This window comes from Benincasa hispida, chromosome 11, assembly GCF_027475165.1.
Source record: "Benincasa hispida cultivar pf3 chromosome 11, pf3_genome.v1.1, whole genome shotgun sequence".
Taxonomy (NCBI): domain Eukaryota; kingdom Viridiplantae; phylum Streptophyta; class Magnoliopsida; order Cucurbitales; family Cucurbitaceae; genus Benincasa; species Benincasa hispida.
In genome coordinates, this window is record NC_143488.1 from 48,345,547 (window position 1) to 48,368,853 (window position 23,307).

At 33.2% G+C, this 23,307-nt stretch overlaps 1 protein-coding gene across 2 annotated transcripts; it reads right to left on the bottom strand.

The window, feature by feature from the left end:
• Nucleotides 1-176: 176 nt before the first annotated feature.
• Nucleotides 177-4,065, bottom strand: LOC120089913 (2-oxoglutarate (2OG) and Fe(II)-dependent oxygenase superfamily protein). Of its 2 annotated transcripts, none has more exons than XM_039047355.2 (7): nucleotides 3,590-4,065; nucleotides 2,868-3,041; nucleotides 2,698-2,790; nucleotides 2,551-2,619; nucleotides 1,361-1,567; nucleotides 688-813; nucleotides 177-582 (listed from the first exon to the last, which is right to left on the bottom strand). In XM_039047355.2, exons 1-7 carry the CDS (start codon nucleotides 3,851-3,853, stop codon nucleotides 424-426), a joined length of 1,092 nt encoding a protein of 363 aa, XP_038903283.1. In that variant the 5' UTR covers nucleotides 3,854-4,065; the 3' UTR covers nucleotides 177-423. The 2 variants fall into 2 exon arrangements, with proteins under 2 accessions (XP_038903283.1, XP_090163726.1); XM_090307600.1 differs by having other exon boundaries at nucleotides 1,361-1,542; nucleotides 2,535-2,619; nucleotides 3,590-3,999.
• Nucleotides 4,066-23,307: the final 19,242 nt, after the last annotated feature.

Consider the following 23,307-nt stretch of genomic DNA (forward strand, 5'->3'; position numbering starts at 1 on the left):
TATCACTTGTGACTCCTTTAAGCCTGCAAGGATTAGGAAGGATGTTGGTCATCTTTACATCAATGTGATCCTACAAAATAATCAAATCTCCCAACTTTATGACAGTTAAAAAATTAATGAAAGTAAACTCTTCTCCAAGCTGAGTGCAGTTTAAATATGCACCAAGTGAAACGCTGTTAGTTCAAGAATCAATTTGGCTGTTAATGTAAAGCACATAAAACAATGGAGTATTCTAACCATACTGTCCTTACAAGCTTTCGTTGAAACATAAAATACACTTGAGTGAATGGAGGATCCATATAAATTAGACCCAATTTACAGAGCACTGTAAAAATGTAATAGCTGAAATTTCTCTCTCGATTCCTTTTGATCAATCTGTAATGGCTAACGGCATCTGTGGTATAACAAGAATATAGAGTTTGATTACAAAGTTTCTCCTTTTTGTCCTTTTAGATTAATCACTGCAAGCTCTTTCTCGACATACTCTCCTGCCAACATAGACGGATACTTGTTGGCATGTGGGGATTCAGCAAAGTGGCCAAGAGGCTTCAAGACAGCGTCAGATGCTATATGGGCAAATAACTACATCCAACGAAACAAATACTTAGTCTTCCAGAATATGTATGAAACTAAGTTCAGTTTGCTCAGAACATAAAAGAAACTATGATAACATAACCGGATACTTACAGTTGAAGAGACTCTCCAAAGGCTGCGATTTTGCTCTGATGCAAGCTTAATTGCATCCTTAGTCCTTTTTGTGACAACAACTTCATGCATGCCAGCTATGCAGTCACCAGCAGTCAGCCACTCAATCTGCTCAAGCGTAATGGAGTTAAGAGTGCATACCATTGCCGGAAATTGCATCTCTATAAAACATGCAGTAATTAACATGACTCAACGGTTCCCTAACATTTATGGAAGTAGCATGAAATAAAAGTTAATCAATTAGATAGTATTCTACAAGCTAGGGACGCAAGGTAAAGGAAAATAGAGAATGGTCTACAATGAAGACATTTGTAAAAGGTCAACTTCTCTCGGAAGATTAATCATAATTTTGACTATATCAGAATTCAGTAAACTAAAGGAGAATAATTTACTCATTTTATCATGTTATGTCCTACCATTCCCGTAATAAGTGAAACCTCCCAACTCCGTGATAAAAGCAGATTATTCAGGCTATAATGCCAGTTTAAAACACAAGCTGATTGCACATTGATTGTTGAGAAAGAATCAGCAATCTTTTAACTTTAAATTTTATTCGTTGAAAGTCAACTGAGCATTCGCTTATAGCAATAGTCTTGCAAATGATAGATAATATATCATTGATTATAGGTCCTAATCTTCACCATGACTATCTTACCTGTTTTCCCGTCTGTATTAGAAGACATCCAATAGGAACCTTGACTTCAACTTTTTGCCCATTTCTAAGCCAAATATATAGCCCAGGAAATCTGCTTCGGCCATGGATTGTCAGAAAATTAAGATCATAGTGATACCCAGCAAAGACGGTACCCTCCTGGCCAAAACGATGAAGGTCGCTTCCTGTTGGAGCAAGAAGATGAGGTCCCTGAGATTTCAGGTAGGAAAATAACTTTTAGGATGAAACAAAGTCGATATAGGGTATTACTATTAAGGAAGACATGTTTTTTTCTGGCACACTGAAAAAAAAAAAAAACTAAAAAAATGGGATTTTTGATAGCATTCATAACAGAATATCCAGAAAAATAATCAAATATCCAAGAAAACAATCCTACTCTCTAGTCTCTACAGCCAAGAATCCTCATGAAACGAATGAGATTTTTTCTTTAAGCAAGTAAATGAGTCGTCTTACTCTTGCAAAGTAAATGATATGATAAATAAAACGTAGGAAAGACCATATATTGGAGGGGTTGGGCAGGTTCAGCAGGCCCTTCAACGGTAAAAACATTCTTAAGTGCAAACTTAGATGGTGGAAGTACTCTAAATGCTACATTGCACGTGACGTAGTGATACTTAGCACCCTCAGTGTCAACGTCCCTTCAGCAACAAAGAATTGGATGCACTAACCCTCTAACACTGTGAAAAGAAATTCCTTAAGAAATAATGGCCTTAAACTATATAAACACCCCTGGTTCTTCATTCCAATTGGAGAAATTCATAATAAATATTAGGCTAGTAGCCACATATAAATAACAATCCCCCTTTCATATTTTGTCAGAGAAGAATAATATTTTAGTATCATTCTTTCTAATCAAAACAACACTGCATCCCTCTCTTAATTATAAACCGGTTCCTTTCTAGATGTATATTGAATTTTTTTTTTAATGAAACAACTTTCATTGAGAATAAATGAAAGAATACAAGGTCAACAAACCCTTAAAAGGAAGCTCCCTAAAGGAAAGGGTTCCAATGGAGCAAAATAGAACCTATAGAATATAAGATGTGAACAGTGTCCATTTATCTAATATAAAATATGAAATATCCAATTTTAAGAAAATTGCAGCGGGAAGGAGATCTAAAAGTAAACAGAAAATTACTGATAGAACATGTCATACTAGAAACAGAAGATACCAGCTTCATCAGAGAAGTGAATGCATCCCTGGGCAAGCCAAACCCAATTGCTGCCATTTCCGCAACAGCCTGAGGATAAAGAAGATTTAAAATTATGTTCACAAAAGCAGTGTAGTACAATGGAGGAAACCTCATCCAATTACTTGCCTCTATGGCTGCTATCATTTTGAAACCCCAAGAATCCATGGTATCCTTCCATTCAGGAAAACCCTCAGGGATAACCGGCTCAGCATTGAGTTCCTGCAGAAAATACAAAAAAATTCCAAGGAGAAAGACAAAACTAACGAGAAACAAGAGGGTAAAAGAGATGATAAAACCTTAAATCGGGTGTTTGATGGGCGAGGACCCACTCTCCACATGTATCGCCACTTGGGATCCGGCCCCCTGGGAAGTAATGGTTGGAACTCCTTGGGCATTGCTCTTATCTTTTCCTGCATTTCTTCATCGACCAGGCTTTTTGGGACTTCCACACCTTCTGGCGTTACCCCAACCTGGTATTATCTCCATTCGAAAATTTAGAATTAGAATCAAAGTTGATACTTCATCTCAGAACAACGAAACCTAAATTTCCATTTCTTCATTTAAGAAGCTTATTTTCCTTCTGACGGCATTATTTTTCATCGCTTAATCAACTCAACATCACAATAGTTCAAAACTGATGATATCAAGCAAGAATATATTCGATTTGTTGTTCTCTTTTCTTTCTTGTTCACCTTTACTCTATCGTTCATTTTCCTCGTTTCTTTTATTCAATTCTGCACTGTGTGAATTTAGTTAGTATGCGTGGTGAAGCATCAATGGATCTCTAGCACTTTAGAAAAGAATAGAGTTGGTGAGACTGACACTGAAAAGAAGTACTCTACGCCAATTAACGAATCCGCAGAAATATTGGAGGACAAAAAATCATCTCAAATGCTTTGAAAATAAGCCAAAACACAGACAAGAAATCATGCTTCGAAGATCTAGCTTCCGATCGACCTACATTTTGACAGTGATCAAACAACATCTCGCTCATAGACAAATCAATTTGCAATTTTACCTGGTAATGCAAATTAGGCCTCGCGTGCAGACGCTTGAACTCAGTTGGCTTTTCAAAGAACCTTTCCATCATATCAATGAATCGATCGTTATCCTCGGCAGAGCATCTCGGATCCTTTACCAGAAGTGCGCCGGTTTCTTTCAGAGTCCGACTGACTTCCTCGCACAGAGCGGTGAGTTGGGGCGCAAAGTCGATCGGAGAGCCGCCGGCGAGTTCCGACGAGGCCTTCAGATATGGGGCAAGATCGATCACGGGCAAATCCATCAAAGAAAGAAGAAAGTAGAATAGTAGCAGATGATTGAGAGAGTGTGAGGTTTTGGGGCAAAGCGCGGGAGAGTGCAGTGAGAATTTGCTGCCCAAATTTTGCCTTCGCAATATGGGCAGTTGTCGAAACTTCAACCCATTAATCAAAGAAAGATTCGATAAATAAAGGAGAAAATTGAAATAATTGTAGTGATGACTTAAAAATTGAGCCAAAAATGTAAAATGGTCCAAATTTTAAATATATATATATATATATAAAATATATATATTATAGATTTAATTCTTTTACAAAACTTATTTTCATAAATATTCAAACTTTTTTATATTTTTATATATAAGATTTAATGGATTTTTTGGACTAAAATATTCTTGAGTGTAGTGGATGGTTGGAGAGAATGTGGCATTGAAAAAAAAAATCCATATTGATAAAGCACACGTGTGAGAGAGAAAATGCATTTATTTGTTCTGATTTTATTTCTTTTGTTTAATTGGAGAGAGAAAATGTAATTAATAAAATTTTATTTTACATTTATGTTAGTTTCATGTATCAACTTATTGGTTTATCTAGCAATTTCGTGGTTATTTTAAATACACCTTAAAACATTTTGTTAGGTATTTGAAAATATCCTAACCAATATATGAAATATACCACAATATATAAATCGGAATTTGACCCAATACTTGACATAAATCATAGTATAAACCAATATATGAAATGTATTATAAACTACATATTGGCTTAATGTTCGACATAATTCATAGTATACATCATAAATTTTTTTTACATCACAATATATATGTCATATATATCATTTATGTAGTAAAAAATCTCAACAAATCAAAATGTGTATATATCATAATACATAAAATCTAAATAATAATAATAATTATAAAAAAAAACTCCCATTTAGATATTCTTGTAAATAAATAAAAATTTGAATATTAATGAAATATAGGTCTTATGAGGGCTTCATGGGTAAAAAGCACACAAAAAATGTGATAAGTAAAATTACATTATTGTCCTTCATTTCATTTAATTTGTTTTTTACTTTTCTTTTCTTTCTTCTCCAGATTGCATCTCCTTTTTTTTTTCTTCTTCTTCTTTTTTTTCCTTCTTTTCTTTATACTCCTCTTCTTCTTCTATTTCGTCTTCTTTTTCTTATTCTAGATCGAAGACGACCACACTTTCTCCGACACTACACCACGCAGACAACTCTGACGTGACCAATTTCAAGTAGAGAAGACCATGGAGAGCGAGACCAAACAAAAGTGTGAGCAAGATCATACAAAACAACAAATCTTAAGGGAGGAGAGCGGTGTAAAAGAGGAAAGATGGAGCAAGAGTGTGATAGAGCAAGAGAGCGAGAGGTCATTCCGTGTACGCGAGGTTCTTTTTGGTTATTTCACCTGAATTTGACATCAACAAATGATCATTTGACATTTTTTTGAAAATTCAGGTCATTTGACATTTTGACCCACTTTTTGGATCGTTCGTGCAAATTCTCGAGAAAATTTTGTCAAAAGAGAATGTTTATTCTAAAGTTTAAATTCCAAATGATTATGGAGGTAGAAATCTAATCTTTTTATATTTGAGATGCCAATATATGGGACCAAATTAAAGTAGGGAACTGTGATATTAGCAAAAAGTAATATAGCGAGAGAGACCTTCACAAATTTAGCAATAGTTTTCTAAAATGGTAAATACAATAAAAATAAATAAATAAAGGAAAATTGTAATGGGTGGTAATTTGAATATGCTATTTTATAGGTTTGTCACTCATATTTGATATTTTGTAAATATGGCAAAAATTTCAAACCCGTATTTCTAACAATCTTTCATTCCATATTTGTCCTAAACAATCAATTGATGGAGAGAGAGAGAAAGATAGAGAGCGAGAAAAGCGACGACATGACATGTGGTGGTCGATGGAGATAAGCGACAGGGGAGGTAGAGTTGTGGCTGGCGACAGATGGTGTGGAGCAGTGTTAGTTGGTGAAAGATTGATACTAGAGGGGAGAGAGAGAGAGCGACGACAACGACCAAACGTGTCACAATCGATGGAGGTACGCGATAGGGAGATAGAGCAATAGTCGATGCTAGATGGTGTGGAGGAATGCTAGTTGGTGAAATAGATGAGGGAGGAAGGTTGTTTGTTGCGAAGAAAAAGAAGTTCAATTTTTTTAAATCTAAGTGTATCATTACAAAGCATATCAACTCAGTTAAATGCATCATTATCAAATTTATCAACAGTATATCAATCAAATGTATTAACAGTATATCAGTTAAGTATATAAGTATTATAAAAGAGTAATCATTATCAAGTTTATTAACAGTATACCAGTCAATTGTATCTTTATTAAATAAGTCAAGTGTATCAACTTTAGCTGGCAGTATAAATGAGTTGACAAGTTTATCAGCAATTGATCAGTCTAGTACATCATTATTAGGTATATCAGTCAAGCGCATCATTATCAAATATATTAACTACACCAGTCGAGTGTATCAAGTGTATATCAGTAGCGAGGACGTTTCCAACATTTTACATCTTTTATATGTGAGTCGGGCTTCATTTTTGTCATTTTTGCAAGAAACAAACATGTGGGTTATGGGCCTAATTGATGTTTTTGTTTTTTCCCTTTTTGTAAGTGCCCCTTAAATAAACTTAAATTTCGTTTTTTTTTTTATTATTTGGATTTTACTCTTATCAATGGTATATCTAATATACTTTGGGGTTGTTTGGGGTGCTGAGATAATATAGGATGTGGGGATTAGGGTTGTTTGGGTCGGACTTCGTTTTTGCCATTTTTGCAAGAAACAAACATGTGGGTTATGGGCCTAATTAATGTTTTTGTTTTTCCCTTTTTGCAAGTGCCCCTTAAATAAAATTAAATTTCGTTTTTTTCTATTATTCGGATTTTACTCTTATCAATGGTATATCTAATATACTTTGGGGTTGTTTGGGGTTCTGAGATGATATAGGATGTGGAAGTTCTGATGTCTGTGTTTGAGTGTGCAGAGTTGTTATGTCTGTGTCTGGGTGTACAAAACTATTATGTCAGTACTATCTGATTCAGTTTTTGTACTCTATAATAATTTGTCCATATAAGCATTATTTTTCTTTTTAAATCTTATAATCTAATTATTGTATCCATCCTATTTGGAATAAGACATTGATTGCATTTTTTTTATTATTATTTCCAATCTCAAGATAGGGTATACAATTCAATTTTATATTAAAATAATTAAAAATAATTATATTGATAATTTATATTAAAATAATTAAAAATGAGTATATTAATTACTGAAGTTTATTAAGTTTAAGTAATATATTTATATTTATTAATTAATTAAGCTATATTTTTATTGTTCAATCTTCCAAAAATAAAAATCTCACACTTTTGCAAGATAATTTAGGTAACTTCAATATTAAGAAGCATGTAAACATTAAAAATAAATGAAGACAATGAAAATTCTCATAAAAAAATTTAAAAATTAATAACATAAAAAAATGTCAAACAGACCGTGTAATATATCCATTGTATAAGTAACACACTAAAATTAATAACACCAAAAAATACAACTGAAATGGAATATAAGGGAATACAAAAAAGTAACACACCAACCTCAAACTAATTGAATATTTCGTATAAGTTTTGGCTGCATAACAAGACAATAAAAAGAAGTTAGAAAAAATCTAAAAATACTTGTAATGTAGGAATAGAACTAGTTCGAATAGAAAAGTACCTATGTTACTTCTATGAAGTACGATACGGATGGAGTCCACGAGTTGTTGGATCAAAACACAATGAGGCACCCTACCACCCACTAAACAACCAGAAGTTAGAAATTTAATGATATGAAAATAACCTAACCAAACATTAGAAAGTGGAGAAGAAGAAACCGAAGTTAAACAACTCACCGGATTGACAAAATAAATCTTAGATAGTCAAGACTCTCAGCAAGTGGAGAAGGATCAATGTTGTTATATAGGAAAAGTGAAGGGAGAGGGGTGGTTGTTGAATATCAATAACAATCCCAACAAATATTTAAAAAAAAAAAAAAAAAAAAGTATGACCAGCCTCAGAATATTAAGTTTACATCATGAATGAACTCAAACCCAATTAATAAATTGGTTGAGTCATGAATGAAGTGGTTGAATAGGTAGTGAAAATACGCAAGTGGAATAAAAACATCAAACAATCAGAACAGTCATTAATAAAATCAGCAAACAATCAGAACAATTATTACTAAAGTTGGTAGACAGTTTAATAAATGGGTTAAATAATAATTCATAATATTGAAAACGTGCAAAATACGCGAGTATGCTTGAGTATGTTCAAGCATGGTCAAGTATGAATGATCGAGTATGATCAACCATGATCGAGTATGAACGATCGAGTATGTTCGAGCATAATCGAGTATGATCGAGTATGTTCAAGCATGATCGAATATGATCGAGTATGAAGCATGATTGAGTATGAACGGTTGAGTATAATCGAGTATGTTCAAGCATGATCGAGTATGAACGATCGAGTATGTTCGAGCACTGAGATGATATACGATACACAGAAGGAAAATGACGGTGAGATACGAAACACGTTCCAAAAATGGGCCCACAAACAATAAAAATCGGTGAGATAGGATAATGGGCCTCCAAACACTGAGATGATATATCAATCCATGATATACCATCTCATGTTGGGGCCCTAAATAGCCCCTTTATATTTTGGTATAACAATCAATTACTATGCTTCATATTTGATATATCAATAAACTAAATACTTTACACAAAGTATATCAGTTAAACAACTAATATACCATGACTTTAATGGATTATTTGGGGCACTGAGATTGATTTTTTAAGTCTGTAGTTAATATGTTTGTGGTATTAGAAAGTTTGTGTTTGGGGTGCATAATTGGTTTTTTCCCCCTCATTTTGATGTAGAGTTATTTTCATTTGATTAGTTCAATTTTGATGGTTTGATTTAGGTTTTGGCATAAGTTGTATTATGTTATCTAAATTAGATTTCATAGTATATCTTAATTACATTACTTTTATAAATTGATATACCAAATATAAATTATACCAGTTAATTTGTTATATTTTTGAAAGTCTGATATGATTTTGATGGTATATAAGTTACATTTAACTTGGTATATCAATTGTATAACTAATTGACCAAACTTGTATCAGTGACAAAAATAAAGCTAAATGAGGTCCAAGTGCAAGCATACACTATCGATGAAGTAATAATTTTTGGAGTATTCCAAATGTCGAATCCCACGGGATTAGACTAACTTTTAATTTGATTAAGACAATGGACCAATGAAAACGGAGGTAACCAATTGAATGATTGGATGGTGAATAAGTAGAAAATTAACTTTTAAAAAAATAGTAAACAAGGATTGATGAACAGGGGTGTAACAATGTTTCAATTGATTGGGTGTTGTGCCTTGACATCCGTTTATATCCCAACATTCTCAACATTAAGATTTCACTATATTGCTAAATTAGATGGCCAATTTAACTTAACAATTTTATCTTTAAATTCCACAAATGAAATGTGTCAGACAAGTTGTATGAACTGCACGCATTGCTCAACCATAAAAACCATAGGGTATCCACATTGTTGAACCTCTAACAGAATTTAGCTCATGACTAAAGATAAAAGAATGAACTTCATCACATAAAAAATCATAGCTGCGAGATGATGTTCAACGAGAATAAAAATGAAATAGAGAAATACAGAAAAATAAACTAAGCAATACAAGTAATACGACTCAAAGGTGGCTTGTGGCAAATTCTCACTTTCCTAGTCTTTCCCTAGGGTGATTCTCCCCTTTCAAGGACGAATCTTCTCTCACGACACATTTTCATAGAATGAGAATAACCTAGAGTGCTCAAGCTTCAAAGGAATTTTCGCTCTTGAAGTTGTTGACTACAACTATGAGAACTCATCTAAGGATGACTGAACCAATGACAAAAGCATGAGTGAAGTGTAGATGAATCGTGGATGGAGAGTTGTTTTTTAAATGGGAGGTCTCCCTTCCTTTTATAGTCTTCAAATTGGTTAAGGAAGATCAAGATTCACGTTCTCAGGGTTTACCAAGTGATTATGGGGTTGAATAATCGATTGGAACAAGAAAATCGTTACTTCCAGTGACTGGGTAAAGTTCTGAAAAATTAGGACTCCTTGATATGGCCATGGTAAAATCTGGCAATGCGACCGCATTGAACAAATTTTTGCAAATCAATTAAAGTTGCCTACCGAAGTTCACAAAATCAGCTAAAATCAGTAAATATCAACTTTTGAGACAAATAGGACCCTTGTAAGATCATTTTATCAATTTAAGACTGGTGATGAGGAAAGTACATGCAGAACACCGTTTTTCCTAAGTAAAAGTATAAAAATATAAGCCACAAGCATACATTTCATGGCACGTATCAATTCCATATATATTTCATATATCATATAACAATCGATTGATATATATTATTTAGATAGAGGAAGAAAACATATCAATGATATCGTTGATATGTCAAATATGAAGTACATCATTTAAAATGATTCTTAAAGTACAACAAATTAGTATTATTATTATTTTATGTATTTAAATTAATAATTAAAACATATTATATATATATTTACTATAAATTTAATATAAAGTTAAAGTTAATTATATTATGGTAAAAAATTAAGAAAACAAGAAAAACTAATAAAGCACTACTGTTATATAAAATTTTGCAATAACATTAGCTAGGTACTGTTGTTATATATATATATATATATATATATATATATATATTAAGTAATAAAAAAAATATTTGAGACTGGGATGGGACGGGATACCCTCCCCATCCTCACCTCGGTCGGTTTTGTATCTCTAGTTTGATCCCATCTCCAATCAAACTGGGGATTCCCCACCCCAATCGGGGTGAGTACCCGCGAGAATTTTTGCCAACCCTATATATCATTAAGTTTATTATACATCAACAACCATTCTAAATGAAATTTCAAATATAATATCGGTGTATCAGTATCATCAACATTGACTTCATTTTAAGTATAATATTATTGTATTATCAATATAATAGTATTTCTTAAAAAATATGTGTTCGAGTATATCAGTAGTATATCAACACATGTTCAAGATTCAATGTAAAATGTAACATTGGTGTATCAATAGTTTCTCAAGATTCATTTTGAATAGTTACCAACATGACAAATCATTTTAGGTTGATGATAATGTACTAGAAAAACATTACTCTAAAACAAATGAATAAGAATTCAAATTAATTCTATGAATAATAGCAAAATGCACAAGCACTTGTTGACCGATAAATATGACATATGAATGGTAATTTGGATACATCAATTACATAACTTATATACTTTATAATTGACATATTAGTCAATTGATATACCAAATATAAAGTATATTAGTTGACTTGGAATAACAAAAAATGGAAATAAGCTTTAATTTTTTTTTTTTTTTTTGCCATATTTGCCAATTTTGAAAAGTTATCACTAAATTTGTAGATTTAAGAATGTTTTCTTATTATTCTTGCAACCTATTTCATTAAAATAAAATTACGTTTTTAAATTTAAGGACAAAATTAAAATCAAATTCAAGGGTAAGATTTGAATTCTATGAATTAAATAGAAACTAGATCTAAAACCTTAAAAAAACCTCGAAACAAAAAGCATTTTTTACTCATATAGTTGAATTCTATTTTGAAAAAAGTTTTGTAGTTATGCAAGTTTTCGGGAATTTTTCTATATTCACCCCTAGTTTTAACAAATAATATAACTAATTTAAAATTATAACAAACATTGCAATTATCATTTCATTTTTTTCTCATAAAAGACAATTTAAGTGGTATATATTGAAAAACTTATGAGTAGTATATACATACTGGGATATATTAAGAAATACAATTTTAAAAAATAAGAAAAATGTAATAGTAATGCTTATAGGATATAAGTTGCCAAAGAAAGATAACATTTATATGTGTTAGTGACCACAAAATTGGTAGTTCGAATCTTACAACTCTTATTATATTGAAAAATGATAAAGGTTAAGAAAAAAAGTTAAAAATCGTTAACCACGAAAAAAATCTAAAGCTTAATATAAACTTGTTTCGATTTTTTAATAAATAAACGTCTAGTAAATTCCTAACTATAAATTACGTTATAAAATTGGCAAATAAAAATAATGAAATTCCATATAATATATTATTGTGAAATGCACCTAGATAAGTAAAATTGATTAAAACGATGTTCTAGGCAGTATATGCTAAAAAATATAGTAGATAAAGCGTGGAAACTACAAGTAGATAAAGTAGTATATATTCTTAAATGCAACTAGATAAATCATATATTGAGAACGACAAGAAAAATAGTAAATATCAATAGGTTGAAAAAACAAAGTTAAAATAGTATGTATATACTCTCAATTTTTTTTCTAGGACAACAATTGGGGTAGGGAGATCCAAACCACAGATCTTGTGGTTACTATCATACTTGGATACCAATTGAGCTATACTCACATTGGCATATATGCTCTCTATTTGAAGTTAAAGAAAGTAGTAAAATTGGGGATGTTACAACAATGACCAATTTAGGTCAAGTAAGGATAAGATGCTTTTGTTAGGATACCTCCTAACAATAGAACTCGAGAACACAAAGAACAAACAAGAAAGCTAAAAGATAGAATTATATTGGAATATTAATGAAAAATTACAATAAACCTCAGGACATTCTAGAGGGCTGGAAATCCTCTCCTAAATTCCCAAATTAGGAAATTCCACAAAATTCTTCACACCTCTAGCCATATTATTTATAACCAAAAAATCTAACAAACTTAATGTTTAATTATTAGAATACTCTTCCTACTAATCATACTAATTATCCTCATATAATTCTAACTGGAAGCCTTACAATACTCTACCCTCTGAAGACACCTTTTCGTCAAGGTGGGTTGACAAAACAACCCTATCAGAAGACAGCAACCAGATAGAGTTTTAATTAAGCCTTGCCCAACTGACCCATGGTCCTTTTCTCTTCCCACATACCTTAAATCCTTAACAACTAGATAGGGTTTTAACATCCCATTAGTAGATTTGAATCCATCCCAACATTTGTGCCCAAGTTTTTCTCGGTTGGCTGCAAATGGACCTTACCTTCCATATTTTTATTGTAGTCCCATTAACCAAGGATTAAGGCCGTGATTCCATTCCTCTAACACCCAACTGGTTGACACGTGGAAGGCACTAAGGAACTTATCATTTTCCTCTCATTTTCATCAATGCCAGATTCCTTTTCCATTTTCCATTTTCCATCAGAATATAACAATTGGCCTATAAATCATTGTCTTCCTGAAGAGTAACAATGAGCTTCCAACAATTCCAACCCATAACCAAGCCCAGATCCTTGCTACAATTTTGTCCATTCTAGGGGCCCGAATGTCTTGGTTGATGAATTGAGCCTGTTTGAGACATTTGAAACCCATGATCCACGAGAGAACAATCGATAGCCCTAGCCCATTTCCATAACTCCTTTTCTTTTTCTTCTTTACATGTGTATAACACCTCCTCCCTACTAATTTTGTTATCCTCAAGCAAAAAGAATTGGGCTTGCAATCCCAACCTAAAAATCAACACAAAATCTATAATGTGATTCTTTCCAACCATCGGCCCCACCTCTTTCATCCAAGCAAAATAATGGGCATCCACAGTTTCATTTAGACCAAGTCCAACCAAAGATGTAAGTTCCATAACATTAGAGTTGGTGTTTCTTTCTTCCTTTAACCGCCTTTACCATCAAACTTTGACATGTCAGCGGTCCCCATTTGTCAGGCCTTTGCTCGTCTTCTTCCTCTTTCATCACGACTTCCTCTGCCATTAACAACCCGATTGCACTCATCGCCGGCCATCTTCCACTTCATCCTTGGATCTGGTTGTCATCCTCTTTCCTTTTGGATCCAATGTCGTCTTTGTTGGGGCTGATGCCCTAAATCTCGTGGGTCTCATAGTTTGTAATTGTATTGTACAAACATTTTATTTATCTTATAAAATAAAGAGGAATTTTATTTAACATTTAGTAGCAATAACCCACAAAAACCAATAAATTATAATCTAGGGTTATCTTCTGTAACTTAAACCTGTATGTAGAAACATATAGGTGATCACGTTTAAGTGATAATCTAAATGGTCTGTAGTAGATGGATAAGATTAGGTATCTTATTCTTGTGACACTATGAATGTGACCCGCTTTGTAGTTATTACAATTGTAGTAAAATGCTACAAATGATCCAATCCTGATCATTCATGTAGAGACATGTGAGTGGGGGTATTTTATACAAATAGTTTGTATAAGATGGGTCACAAAATGCATAGTCTCTCTATATAACACCATTGATAGATGAGACATACATTTCACCAAGATGTCATAGGTGACTTAACCTGAATCCTGAGTGGGTTGTGAACTCCTGCCTACAAAGGGGATCTTTTGATTTGCATGGGTGAGAGTCGCCAGTTTCGCCGACTCAATATACCTACCATTTTGGGGATTCGTCTGATTGAGAGCTGGGAACACAGCTACACAAGAAGGAATTCACTCATTCTCTATAGTTAGAGTAAGTAGAGAAATTGTTCTATTAAGGGCTGATTCTGAGGCTTAAACAATGTGACGCCACACCCTCTCCTAGTTCGAAAGGGATTAGGTTATAATTGGACTATAACTTATTGTTCATTAGAGAGATTAATGGTACTTAAGGAATTACATATAACTACAGGAGTAAAAAAGTAATTTTTGCCTAGCTGTACTTACGAGCAATTTGTGAAGGGTCAACGCACCGTTGATTAGTTATGTCCAATGAACACATAAATATATTCGTAGTGCGAATAGTACAGCTGCCGATCTGTAGTGGAGTGACCGACAGTTAGTGAAAGTTGATTAATTTAATTAAAAGAGTTTAATTAATTAATCAAGTACCATTGGAGCTTCAATTTATAGATCTATAAGATCCCCTCGTTAGCTCAATTGGGATAAATGAGAATCGAATTAATCTAGATTAATTTGAATTGTTCAAATGGATAAAGTGAATTAATTATATGAGAAGTAACTTGAGAGAAAATGTTTATTTAAATATGGTTCAAATAACAAAATTAATATCAATTTAATTCATATTAAATACTGTTGAATTAATGAGAGAATATTTTTTTAATAATTTATATTTGTATATTATTTAAAGAAAAATTAGTTTTTGTCTAAATAAATAATTTTGTAATTAGAGAAAATAAGTTATTTGATAACATTTTCCCTTCCTTTATTATTCTCAAGAAATGTTATTTGGTGAAGAATGTTACGACACTTCGGATTTGAAGAGGCGCGCATGTTTCAACTTCCAATCTGACGATCTGGCTCCCTGGTAGTTTAGTTCAAGCAGTTTTCTTCAGTTTTTTTTTTTTTGTAATATTTTATCTTTTTAATTGTTTTCATTTAATTAATATAATAGTTATATTAATTTAATTAAAGGTTTAGGAAGTCAAACCCGGTTCAATTTGATGCTTTTATTTATGCATTTGATGTATGTTTTCTTTTAATATATGTCAATGTATGTCATATAGAAAAATCCCACCATAGGATATACATATGTTCATTCATCCTTTTTTAATATAAATGTTATATTATAAAATTGCTTGATAAATTAAGCATGTTCATGCATTATTTATAATATAATTTTTATAATATATAGTTTAGATGGGACCTTTAATATTAATATTGTTGTTTTCAAAACTTATTAGAGAAATATTGTTGTTTTGGGAGTTCGAGGCTAGAGGTCAAACGTTGAGAACTCGACAAACAAAGAAAAACTTGGAAATAATACATAGGCCGAAACTTCAACCCTCGACAAGGGAAATCTCGCGAATTTCGCTTAGGTTGTCAAAGGTTGAAGTTTCGACACATATCCACCCTCGAGATTGCAGATTTATTACTTTTCTTTTTCCCTCATAGAGGAAATAAAGTTATGAGATGGTATACTATATGTATCTGTGTACTCGAGCTGCTTCTAACAACCTATGCATTTTGTTATCATTTCGAATTAGACGGAGGCTTGTGGGATTGACGTGAGGGGTGGGGATGGCTATATTTCTGGGAGCGAACTCCAGGCGAATATGAAGCGCATGGATACAAGTTATGCCTTGGAATGAAAGACAATTCCGAATTAGCTTTGTCTACGAACAAAATTTTGTATATTAGGTTGTCGAAGGTTACACACATGTCGAAACTTCAAAGCGATTAAGGAGATAAGTGGGCTGAAGCAGATTAAGGAGAGAGCAAGATTCAAAGCGAGATAGTAGGAGAGAGCGAGATGTTGAACGAGATTTTAAGAGAGAGCGAGATTCAAAGCGAGATTTTAGGAGAGAGCGAGATTCAAAGTGAGAATGTTGGAGAGAGCGAGATTTAGTTTATATTGACTAATCTGACTAACATTGAACTTGGTAAAATGAAATGGTTGAATAATTGAAAAATGAGATTATTCAGGATACACATTGAATGCTAAGATTAAGCATTGAGTTTCTGGTAGTAGATCCATAATCAAAAAAGTGTTTGTGATTGTTCCAAAAGAAATGAAAGCTAGTAATCATTAATGGAAAAATAACAACAATAACAAAGAGCGTGATATTGAAAGAGAACGAGAGTGAGGAGCGAGATCTTAGGAGAGAGCGAAAGCGAGAGAGCGAGATCTTAGGAGAGAGCAAGATCTTAGAAGAGAGCGGGAGTGAGAGAGCAAGATAAAAGAGAGCGAGATCTTAGGAGAGAGCAAGACTAAGAGAGCGAGATCTTAGGAGAGAGCGAGAATGAGAGAGCGAGATAAGAGAGAGCGAGAGTCTTCACTTTATTTGAACTTTCCATAGAAATATATATAAAAAAAGAAAAAAAAGAGCTAATAATCATACTATAATTGAATAATCATTAGACTATAATTGAATATATTAGATTATTATATTATAATTGAATAATCATTAGACAATAAATTGAATATATTAGATTATTATACTATAATTGAATAATCATTAGACAACAAATTGAATATATTAGATTATTATACTATAATTGAATAATCATTAGACAACAAATTGAATATATTAGAATAATCATTAGACAATAAATTGAATATATTAGATTATTATACTATAAATTGAATATATTAGATTATTATAATGTAAAACTTTATTGATTACAAAAAAAAAAAAAAAATTGAATATACAGTAGATTATTATAAAAAAATTGAATATACAATAAATTATAATAAAAAAATTGAATATACAATAAAATGAATATATAATAAAAAAAATTATTTATTATTCAATCCCTAACTATCTGGAGCCCGTCTTAGTAACGAAGGACACTTCCTTCGATTATGTCCTAACTGGTTACAAAATCCACATCGTTGTCGAGTGGCTGGTTCTGTCCAATCCATCTCGTTGTGATAACGTGAACTTTTCGGTCTACCAGGTCTTCTCAACAACGATGGATCAGGATGTAAGACGGGCATATTAGGGTGCGTGATCCAGTAATCTTCATGCGGTACAGGTTGAAATTGAGGAGAGTAACATTCAGCATACGTTGACAATTTGTAGTAATCTTCAATAAAATCTTCGTAGTTCATGTTAAAATGTGAGCAAACGGCCATAAAAAGCGAGCATGGAATGTTGAATGTTTGTCACTTGTTACATGAACAGTACACTATCACTCTACAAATTGTCAACGTATGTTGAATGTTACTCTCCTCAATCATCTGATCACAGCCTTGGTCGAGAGATGGAGGCCCGAGATGCATACATTCCATATGTCTGTTGGAGAGTGCACTATCACTCTACAAGACATAGAAGTGTTGTTAGGATTACCTGTTGACAGTGAGCCGGTCACCGGAGTGATGTATGATGACTGGTTTGAAGTTTGTCAACTGTACCTCGGTGCGACCCCACCTGCCGACAAGATTAAAGGATCGAGGTTAAGTTTAATATGGTTAGGAACACAATTTCGTGAGCTCACAGATGATGCAGACGAGGAAACCGTCATAAGATATGTGCGAGCATATATACTACAAATGATAGGTGGTAGTCTGTTTTCAGATAAATCAAGTCATTTTGTTTACTTGATGTTCCTGCCACTATTAGCTAACCTCCATGATGCGGGGTGGTATTCGTAGGGTGGAGCATGCTTGGCATGGTTGTATAGAAAACTATGAAAAGCAACAAGACTTGAGGTTCGAGAGATAGCTAGGCCTCTCATACTTTTGCAACTATGGGCTTGGGAGCAATTTCCAACAATGGCTCCACAGCTACATCATGTAAATAACGCCCAGTTAGTTGGACGAGTCTACGGTTCTCGGTATGTTGTTTTAATTCAATTTAATTTTTATATCACTGATCTAGTTAATTTAAATTCTAAATTATCAATTTAAAAATTTAGGTGGAGAGACAAATTTTGTGTGACTAGGACAGCCACACATGTAGTCAACCAGTATAGATATATGTTTGATCTGCTTCAACCTGAACATGTACATTACACTAAACCTAATTGATTATTTTATTCCCATTTTTATTGCATTTGTCTTTAATATTCTCTAATATAATATTTTGTGTTTCAGTTTATTTGGGAGCCGTACAAAATTATTGTGCATACTTTGCCTAATTTTTGTACGAATGGTCAAACCATATGGTGGACGATAAGTCCTCTCATATGTTTTCACATTGGTGAGTGGCATCTTCCTGACAGGGTGATGAGACAATTCGGCTTTCAGCAGGATGTCCCATCGCCTTGTAATATTGAACCCGTACTGCATGATATTGACCTAAGGACTGGAGATTGGTCCGAAAAAGTTGCACATTTGGTAGTGCGATGGCACTATCATGCAAGGTTTATTACAGTGGGGGTTTCTCTTGAATAGTTTGACACAGATGTCACTCCAGAATATATTCATTGGTATAATAATATCACAAGACGCTACATCACTCGCCCGGGAGCAGCTGTGGGTCATCTGGTAAATGAACGAATATATCTATTTTTTTAATTTAAATTTATTTTAAATATTGTCTAATTGTTTTATAATTCACAGAGATCGAACAATAGTAGACTCCGTGAGGTTGCGAATGATCCGAACCAGGTTCTTGCTATATGTAGTGACAACCAAAGCTATATGGAGGAAATTCATTATATGTACGATATACCTATTGTTCCTCCACCAGCTCCTAGAAATAGAGGACCTGTTCGGGAAGAGGATGAGTTTGATGAGGTTGCACATAATGTGGAAGAGTTGCCCCCTATGACACAGACGCAGAGTCAAACTGATTATGTTAGTCTGATGATGATGATGCTAGCATTTGGTTCAGGACATTATGACTCAGAGGCTGGTCCTTCGTCTTCATACGTGCATGGACATGGTCGAGGTCGTGGAGAGCATAATGAATATTTATATTATGAAGCGCCTGCAGAGGTACCAGAGCAACATCAAGAAAAACCCGAGCAACCTCAAGTTCGAAGTCGATGACGACAACCAGCTCGAAATCGACGACGTTCGCCTTGTGGGACACATTGATTTTTGTAATTATTTTTATATAAATGAGATATTTAATTTACATTTTTTTATTTTTATGAGTTATTATTTTTTTTTAATTTATTCTTTTTAGAGTTTAAATAAAATAATAAAAAAATTTAGAATTTTTTTTTATGAAATGGAAAATTAAAAAAAAAAATTAGAAATAAGAAGATGGAATGTGTAATAATTAAAAAGGAAAAAAAGGGAAATTTGTACAGTATTCTCGCTCTCTATCAAAATCTCACTCTCTCAAACTCTCGCTCTTTCAAAATCTCGCTCTCTCTCATAATCTCACTCTCGAATTTGATTGGGAAGTTCAGTTGCAAAAAGAAGGAGATTCATTAGCTCGTTATTTAGCCAGACTTGCTGAGATGACAGAATCCGTAAAAATTATTCAATAAGCTTTGGAAGGAATTCCAGGGACCTTATGAAAATTTAGAAATACGATCTTTTGATAGAGAAAGGTCTCCGAAATGATAATTAAACAGACTCAATAATCATGTTAGGAAGGGCAAGGTCGAGGGTTCAAAGTTCGACGTACAAGAAAGAAAGGTCGAGGATTCAAAATTTGAAAACAACAATATTTTCCTAAATAGTTTCAAAAAGGACAATATCCTTTTAATTTTCCCAGTTTAGATGTATGTGTATATATATATATATATTACTTTTATATATAATCGTTATGTATGTAATATAATGAAAAAGTAATTGCATGCTAACATAGGCTAAATCATTTCTAAATAGTTTAAAATTGATTTCATATTAGACCTATGTTTAATATTTTTCTAATTCGATTAGAACTAGGTTTAATCTTTTAATTCAGTTTAATAGGATTAAATTGATTTCGAATAAGAGATTAAATTTATAACAAATGTATCTATAAGAAACTTTCTTTTGTCTAAGGACAGTTCTATCTAGGATGGGGTGTTTAAGCTGATGGAAATGGAACTTCCCCGAGAAATGACCTGGAAGATGAATTAAATAGATTTTTGTTACAAGCATGCAATGAATTATTCATGTTTGTTAATGAAGGAACTCTATTTACAGATAACCTTTGAGTAGAAGTGGATCGTCAAAATCCAATTATGATTGAACGTATATATTTACTGTCATACAAGAATAGATTATGCATAAATCTTAAATTACAGCATGCTTCAAAATAAAAACAAAGGATCAAAAGACTATACCCTTGAAGAATTGTTATTCAAGTAATCCCTCGATCTAACTCGTTCATGAACGTGTTGAACAACTCAAACACTCCTCGAACAAGCAACAAGCAAAAACTCGATCCTCGAACCAACAGGACACTACCACTTAGTGACCTTAGTATTCTTGGTGTGAGAATCCATGAGTGTTGGGCTCTGGCTAATTTTGGTTAGACGGAAAGTTTAAAATTTAGAGGTTGGAGGAAGAAGACGATCGAGTAAACGAACAACACTATCGTGTAAACGAACAAGTCTATTGCATAAACAAGTCTCTCGATCGTATAGATAATAAGGCTATTGTATAGTCTCTCAAGCAATCGTGTAGATACTCGATTGTTAATCGCATCTCTGATATCTAGTAGAATAATGAGAAAACGATTTTCATTTATCCCACTTTTTCCATAAAACTAAATAAGTACCCACTAAGGGTGGTTATTGAGAAAAAAGAATTTAATTATCAAATAATTAATAAATATGAATAAATATGATAACTAACTTATCATATTATATTTATAACTTATAATTTAATATTGCATCATATACAATATTTAAAAGATAGTTATTTTTCTCTATTTTATGGCATTTAATATAAATCATATTTATATTAATATTAATAACTATGAATCTTATTCATAGAAAATATATTTGAATCATATTCAAATATTAGTTCCTCCAATTAAACAATAATGTATTAAATATATTATATCAATTATATCATATATAATTGAATTAACTTAATTATATCATATATAATCAAATTTCCTCTTATTAATTTGAACATTTCAAATTAACCCAAAAACTGATTCTCAACTTAAATCCATTGAGCTACCAAGGGGACCTCATGGACTTGTAGCTTGAGCTCCAACGGTACGTGAATAACTGATTAAACTCTTTAATCACATTATCCACCATCAGTTAACTGTCGGACACTCCACTAAAGACCGACAATTGCACTCTTCGCACTACAGATATATTTCTGTGTCCATTGGATATAACCAATCAATAGTATGATGACCCTTCACAAATCGTTGTAAGTACAGTTGAGTCCATATACCATTTTGCCCCTGTAGTTACATCTAACTCCTTAAATACCACTGATCCCTCTAATGAACAATATATCATAGTCCCACTATGACTAAAACCCTCACGGGCCAAGAGAGGGTATGGCGTCACACTGTTCAAGACCTGGAATCAGCCCTTAAGGGAGCAATTTATCTACTTACCCCTACTTCGGGGAAGGAGTGAATTCTATCTTGTGTAGCTGAGTTTCCAGCTCCCCAATCAGACGAATCCTCAAAATGGTAGGCTTGTTGAGTCAGCGATCTGACCACTCCCACCCATGCAAATCAAAGAACCACCCTTATAGGCAGGAGTTCATAACTCACTCAGGATTAAGGTCATGTTACCTATGGTCATCCTAGTGAAATGAAAGTCTCAATTATGAATGGCATTATATAATGAGACTAAACATTTCGTGGTCTGATCTTATACAAACTCTTTTGTATAGAATATTTCCGCTTGTATGTCTAATAAATGAATAATCAAGATCAGATCATTTGTAGTACTTTACAACATTTGTAACACCTACAAAGCAGGCCATACTCGTAGTGTTACAAGGATAAAGTACCCAGCCTTATTCATATACTTCAGACCATTTAGGTTATCACTTAAACACAATCCACTTGTATGTCTCCACATACGTGTTTAAGTTACAACGATAACCATGGATCTTAATTTATTGGTTTGTGGTTAATGTAACTAAAATATCATATATTTCATAGACAATGTGAATGAAATATCATATATTATAAATCACAGAATGTTTATTCATACAAGTGTTTGATTTAGGGCATCAACCCCAACAATCTCCCACATGTTCTAAAGCTAGAGGGGTGTACAAGATAATCAAATTACAAGTACACAAAGTAATAAACTAGGGCCCAACAAGCCTAGTACAAGATATCCCACTTGCCCTAGTCTAGCTGTAGCCTGTCCCATAGAACCATACTCTGCAGGTGACCCTCAAACAATGTAGCTGTGAGGGCCTTCATAAACAGATCAACAACGTTGTGCTCCGAAGCTATCTTCGTGACAATCACGTCTCATCGATGCACAATCTTTCAGATGAGATGGTATTTTGGCTAAATGTGCTTGTCACGCTTATGACTCTGAGGCTCACGAGAATTCGCCACAACACCACTATTATCACAATAAAGTGTGATAGCTTAGACATGTCTGGAACAACTTCCAGATCAATCACAGAATGTTTATTCATACAAGTGTTTGATTTAGGGCATCAACCCCAACAATCTCCCACATGTTCTAAAGCTAGAGGGGTGTACAAGATAATCAAATTACAAGTACACAAAGTAATAAACTAGGGCCCAACAAGCCTAGTACAAGATATCCCACTTGCCCTAGTCTAGCTGTAGCCTGTCCCATAGAACCATACTCTGCAGGTGACCCTCAAACAATGTAGCTGTGAGGGCCTTCATAAACAGATCAACAACGTTGTGCTCCGAAGCTATCTTCGTGACAATCACGTCTCATCGATGCACAATCTTTCAGATGAGATGGTATTTTGGCTAAATATGCTTGTCACGCTTATGACTCTGAGGCTCACGAGAATTCGCCAC

What these genes read in the sequence shown, in the direction of transcription:
- LOC120089913 (XM_039047355.2), bottom strand. Translation starts at nt 3,853, where the DNA reads ATGGATTTGCCCGTGATCGATCTTGCCCCATATCTGAAGGCCTCGTCG. An exon ending in TCACTTCTCTGATGAAGCTG is followed by an intron (nt 1,568 to 2,550) that starts GTATCTTCTGTT and finishes CTGAAATCTCAG; the next exon opens with GGACCTCATCTTCTTGCTCC. An exon ending in TTTGGAGAGTCTCTTCAACT is followed by an intron (nt 583 to 687) that starts GTAAGTATCCGG and finishes CGTTGGATGTAG; the next exon opens with TTATTTGCCCATATAGCATC.